Genomic DNA, 6,419 nt, shown 5'->3' on the forward strand with positions numbered 1-6,419 from the left:
TAAACAAGGATGTCGCCACATGTTGTTAGAATGCAGGATCGTGCGGTTATGGTTAATTCCACTCTATAACTTTTGCTAGAAAATAATAACACACTCCTATTCTCATTCATAATTTTTCACTTTTATGTTTCAATTCAATTATTTTTATCATTACCGTTTGAAATTGCTAAAGCCTTTGTTAGTGCGTTCATGTGGCATAATGTAGGACCAAATGTTCTTCTATTATTGTTATCTGGATTAAAATTAAATTAATTACAAAAATGTTTAAAGAATTACCATACCTTCACCGCCCTTATTCTCTGCTTAGACCTGACATTTTAGTATTTGGGTAAATGCTTAATCGGTTGGGTCATTAACAGCTAACGGTTGAATCCTTAATCTCATTAAATAACAAGTTATTTTGAGTCAACTTGTGAAACTCGTTAACACCTTTTAGCACATATGAGAACGTTTTGTGTAACTTCATAAATACATAACAAAAGAAAACCCTCGTTGACTCTCTTTGCCTCACACTGTCGCACGATGCACACTCTGCCGTTTACACTCTAGGTTTTTTTTTTTTTTTTTTGTTAAACTAGATAATATTAATCCGGGCAAAGCCTAGATCGTTGTCATATCTGATTGGTTACAAAATCAAGGAGCAATAAGAAACTGTAAGAATCTGAATTAATTGAGCTCAATTCGTTGCAGATTTACAAAATTAATCGATATCATAAAACATGACGATTCGACACATATCAAGATAAGAAAAACAAACCAAAATTGTATACGAACTTGTAATACTAAATCGAACATTGAACAACACCAAATCGAGTTAGCCAAACAAGCTATTCAATTCAATAACGACTTAAAATTTTAACAACATAAAACCACCATCAACAGGCATATGTCGAAACGATCAACGGGAATTCGATATAAACTATCCAAACAGATATCAAAATTGGATTTGGCTGTTAACGGGTGAAACAGATGACCTATTAGCTTAAAATTGGGTTTGGCTGTTAACGGGTGAAACAGATGACCTATTAGCTTAATAGGCTGGTTGGGTGACCCGCTAGCTTAATGGGTTAGGTGTAAGTGATACGTTATCGTAACGGGTCTTACAAGTCTACCTCTACCCATCACTCCCTCCGACTGCAAATTACCCTGACCGTCCAACCCTTTCCTCGAAAATCCGACATCTTCCCAATGAGTCTGTGCAAAGGCAAAAAGTATATGAAAACCCTATCTTTCTATCTAAATCGTTTCTCCTCTCCCCTTGTCTCTCATGTCATGCTCCAATTCAAATTTAATATTATAAGTTGCTTATCAATTCAATTTCATAGGGCTATTTCTTGGTTGAATGGGTGGGACTTAGTGAATTTTGTGCTCTATATTATTGTTGCAGGACAATATTAGTGGCATGAAAAGTTGAATAAGTCTTCTTCAGGAGAGAACATATTCAGTCAAGTCCTTATTACAGAACTTGAGAACTGATTAGATTCAATAAACTTCAAAATTGTATTCATTCACATACTTCAAGTCTTGGAAGTGTAAGTGCTGCTAGTTGTGTCTTGCTTCAAGCAAGAAGATATGTTTGTGGTGATCGAAATGCTCTGTCAGGGCGAGTTAGAGAGTGTGTGGATCATCTTCAGCGAGGTATTTGGTTTGCAATCCATCGTGCATATGCCATTTAATGAAGACTATGGTGGTCATTTTGTTAGCTTCGTCAACTGGTTCATTCGTAGCCTCTTCAATGGTGGCTCTAAGATTTTTGGAGGTGAGATCGAGCTTCACATCTTGGACCCATTTCAGGTAGTTTCTTCTAGAAGTGTAAAGTCGAGTTTGTTCAAGTTTGTTCAAGTTCGACAAGTCGTTGCCAATGGAGAGAACAAGATTGTAGTTATCCTTATGGAAATTAAATATCCATAGACAAAGTAGAAAATTTTGGTTCTATAGACATGTTCTGGTTTAATTTATGTGAAAAAAAATCATGTTTCATGGGTGTATGTTTTGTATGATTGTGAGGAGAAAGAAGAGTTATAAACCTATGGAATAACATGCTTGAAAAATATTCTCAAAAATGATGATTGGTCACGTGGTATGTTTCGCATAAAAGAAAATTGATTTGGTTTATGGGCGACATCAGTTTTGTGCTAATATGACCACCACCCGACGTAGTGAAAGTATGAAAAGTTCTCTAAAGAGGTTTGCCAATTACAAACATGATTTGCACATTTTTTTTACTATTTTCAAAGACTAGTTGAGGATTGTCGTTATGAATGTCATTATGAAGAATTAAAGGCCGACTTTAAAGCAAATCAAAGTTCTTTTGCATTGACATTTCCAGTTGAAATATTGAAGCATGCAATTAGTGTTACACACTAACGATGTTCACTGTATTTCAGAATGAGCTATGTAAAGCTTATGATTGTGCGTTGAACTTCTTAGGCAAGAGTGGTACAATGAGAAAACAGGACTTATAGCTTTCTGGTGGCAATAATTTAACCACGAGTTTGATTTTGTCTATGTATTTTTCAAAGATGATAATATATTGTAGACTCATGGTAGAGTTTGAGTGAGTGAAACTGCAAGGGTTTAAAAATCAGGATTTCACTTAATTATCATGGTCTTGTGATATTTGTAAGATGACAAGCACATGAATTATTGCCATCAATTTATTAATGCAATTTCAAGACCTTTTTCTCATGTATCCAATTTCATTGCTGCTAGAGCTGTTAGCATTTTCATTTATTTTCTTGCTGTGAAGGTGAAGTTTTCTATGTTTTAATGTGGTTAAATATTAAAGAACTGTGAAACTTTAGAATTATGTACTTCACAGGTCAAAGCTTCCTATGGTTTGTAACAAAATACAACAATCATGTCTTGACCATACAAAGTTATCACTGTGAATCTTGAAAAATTGAGATATTCACATCTTGTTCTCGTAACAATTTGTGTTTGTTCAAAATTGCATCCACTCTGCCATCTGATAATGTTATGCACCAATGGGGTGAACCACCTCAAAATCCCGTCAATAGTGTTCTTCCAATCATGCACAAGAGGCGCAACATATATGACCATACTTAAATGGTCCATAGCGTCTTTGTCAACTAGAGAAAGCCCCCATAACAGAAAAAGAAGCATAAATCCATAGCTTCCTATGACTGAAACCGCATCGTCTGTTCCACCACACTTCAATTGAAATTGAACACCCGTTTATACTAGAATAAAACCGTGCACCACCAACCATTCCACCACATTTCGATTGATTCAGAGCCGTCTCTAAGATTTCATGGGCCCTGTGCCAAATTTATAAAAGGGGCCTTTCTTAAGACAACCTTAAAAAAAAAATTGAACAAAGTATTAATGCTAAAAAGCAATATCGAAACAAACTTTAAAACTCAAACTAATCATCGGTTTCTAAATATCATTAAATGTAAAGAAAGGTACAAAAATAACCATATTATTAAATAATCAACAATTAGTTCAATCTTAAGAAACTAAATAAACAAAACTTAAAAAAGTCGCATTGAAGTTTCACTTAAAGATGCTTCTTCGTGCATTCTTTGCTGCAAAATCATCAATTAAACCTTCATAATCAACTTTGTCTAAAAAACCACTTTCCATCGATATCAAAGCAAGTCCATTTAACCTTTCTTGCAACATGGTTGATTGCAAGTATGATTTTAATAACTTTAACTTTGAGAAACTTCTTTCCGCAGATGCAACGGTAACAGGTACAGTCAACAAAATTTTGTACGCAATGCTTGCAGTCGGGAAACAACGCATCCTCTTCAAATAGTTCAATATGTCAATGAATGTCTTCATTTCTTTCAGCAAACGCTCTTGTAAAAGCTTCAACTCTACAAATAATGTATCTCCATCAACATCAAAGAACTTACCTTTCTTGAGAAAGTTTTGAAGACGGTCACAACAATCTTTCAATTTATCATTGTCCATCGAATTCAACCTTTTTAAAGTGAACAAAAACCCAAATATATCATCATATGCTTGATATTATTCAAACCTTCTCTTCAATGAACCAATAGCTCGATCTATTATATATAAGAAGTAATGAACCCTAAAAGATTTATCCCCTAATTGTTTAGTTGATTGGGATGATTCATCATCACTCTCATCAAAGTGTATTTTTCTACGAACTTGACGCTTTTCCGAAAACATGGAATCAATTTCCATTTCAATAGCAAGTTTTTTAGCATTAATCATGGCCTCTGCAAACCTAGTTTCTCTGTACTTTTCAAAATAAGCAATCAATCCTTGCACTTGTTCTATAGCAACATCAATACGCATGTCTTTAGATAGCAAGTCTTTGCTAACCTCATTAACAACAGCAAATACTTCGTACCAAATAGTCATTCCCAATAAAAACTCAAAATTCCTAATTTCATATGTTGCCAAAGATTTAGTTGCACTTCTTGTTACTAAGTCATTGTCATTTTCTGCTAATTTGAGTAAAACTTTTTTTATTTGTACAGGTTGGAATTGAATTGAACACTCGCAACACGACTTTCATATCATGTGACCGACAATGATTTAAGAGTCAGTCCTTTTATATTTTCTTTCAAAATCTGCCATCGTTTTGTAGAATTAGCGAACAAGCTGTAAATATGTTGTACTGTTCCAAAAAAAGTCTTTAGCTTTGCCACAAGAGTTTGCCATATAACAAAGTGTTAAGTTGAGACTATGGCAACCGCATGGAGTGTACATTGCCCTAGGATTTATATCCAAAAGCCTTTTTTTTACACCTTGATGTCTCCCTTTCATATTTGATTCATTATCATATCCTTGCCCTCTCACAGCATCAATATCAAGATCAAGAGCTTTTAATACATTCTATAACTCTTCAAACAATCATTGTCCGGATGTGTTATTCACATTCAGATATTGCAAAAAATATTCTTCTATTTTTACTGGAGTACTATTCACATCCACACATCTTAAGATCAAAGTCATATGTTCTTGGTGGCTAATATTAGGAGTACAATCAAGTATCACAATAAAATATTTAGCTTCTTTTAATTTCTGAATGATTGCAGCTTTGATTTCACAAGATATCAACAATATCAATTCATTCTGGATGGTATGACTAAGATAAGAGTAACGAATCTCTTTTTTTTTTGAAAACGTTGAAGATGTTTCTTTATCAATGGATCAGATTCAGCCATCATTTGAACAAGGCCCATAAAATTTCCATTGCTTTCTTCATAAAGCGTATCGTTCGTTCCGCGAAATGCCAAAGTGTATTTAGCTAGATATTTCACAATGGAAATCAACCTTCGTAGTAACTCCCTCCAATGTTCTTTTTCTTTCTTGATCTAGTCCTGCACAACTTTGTCAATTGTTTCATTTTTTTCCAATCTAAGACGCAAATCAATCCAAGTGGTCATGTTCGAGATGTGATCAGAACTGACTTCATGCTCTTTAAGCCTCACACTGAGATGTGTCCAATCTTTATAGCCTTCATTTGCTAATTGACCTTTGAGATGCCCTTTCTTGAACAATTTGCAACAAAAACAGAACACTTTATCAATATCTTTTGAATACACTAGCCAATCTCTATCACGTTTCTCTCCATTGGACAAGTATCCAGTGTAAAATGCTACATTAAAACGCCTATTAAATTGATCTTTAGGACCTTTCTCAATTGATAGATCTTTTAGAGGACATTTTTCTGCTAACAAATCAATCCATTTGGGATCAAGACTATCCCAAATTTGAGGATCATAAATGTTTGAGGGAATGGACTCACTCGGTTGTCCAGTGAAGGAATTAGGAGCATCCTCATAATTATCATTCTCTTCAAGAATGTCATCAATTTCATCATGACCCAAATCATCAACTAATTTCTCATTGTCAATGTGTTGTTCATTAACTAAATCATCCACTGAACTTTGTGGTTCTTTTTCTTTAACAAAAAACCTATCAATAGCTCTTTTTTTAGACTGAGTCAATTGTTCAACCCTTCTTTTTCTTTGACGCTTCAAGTAGCCAGATGAATATTTTCTAGTAGGTGCCATCTTTTATTTCTCAAACAAGATCACAATTAAATTATAGTAAGTATGAACAATAAAACCTGATAGTCCGCAATGCGTGTGCGTCTAGTATTTTTTGCGATTGCTCCCTCTTGTTGTGATGATTACTTGATTAATTTCTATGAGTTTAGCCCTGAAAAGTATAAAAGAAAAAAATTCATTATAGATGAGAAATATCTAAATTTTCAAATTCCAACTTCATATACTTAAATTTATAAATTACTTACTTTAATCGAAGTCTACATCACTTTGATCACTTGAATTGTCTTCATAATTTGAAAATTTCTATTCAATTGGATGAAATTATGAACTAGGGTTTAGTGGTTTGTGGGGGAAAAAAAGCAGTGGAGAGAGAACTCGGACGTAATGGGAGGAATGAGGCGT

General features: G+C 34.1%; 2 protein-coding genes across 2 annotated transcripts; both read right to left on the reverse strand.

Annotated features, from left to right (window-relative positions):
* Positions 1-3,519: 3,519 nt before the first annotated feature.
* Positions 3,520-4,359, reverse strand: LOC126625538 (uncharacterized). The gene is made up of 2 exons (XM_050294604.1): positions 4,010-4,359; positions 3,520-3,952 (listed from the first exon to the last, which is right to left on the reverse strand). The coding sequence occupies exons 1-2, from the start codon at positions 4,357-4,359 to the stop codon at positions 3,520-3,522; spliced, it is 783 nt and encodes a 260-aa protein (XP_050150561.1).
* A 959-nt stretch (positions 4,360-5,318) lies between these two features.
* On the reverse strand, positions 5,319-6,020 carry LOC126625539 (uncharacterized). Its single transcript, XM_050294605.1, has one exon. The coding sequence runs from the start codon at positions 6,018-6,020 to the stop codon at positions 5,319-5,321; it is 702 nt and encodes a 233-aa protein (XP_050150562.1).
* Between the last annotated feature and the right edge of the window lie 399 nt (positions 6,021-6,419).

Source organism: Malus sylvestris, chromosome 6, assembly GCF_916048215.2.
Source record: "Malus sylvestris chromosome 6, drMalSylv7.2, whole genome shotgun sequence".
Taxonomy (NCBI): domain Eukaryota; kingdom Viridiplantae; phylum Streptophyta; class Magnoliopsida; order Rosales; family Rosaceae; genus Malus; species Malus sylvestris.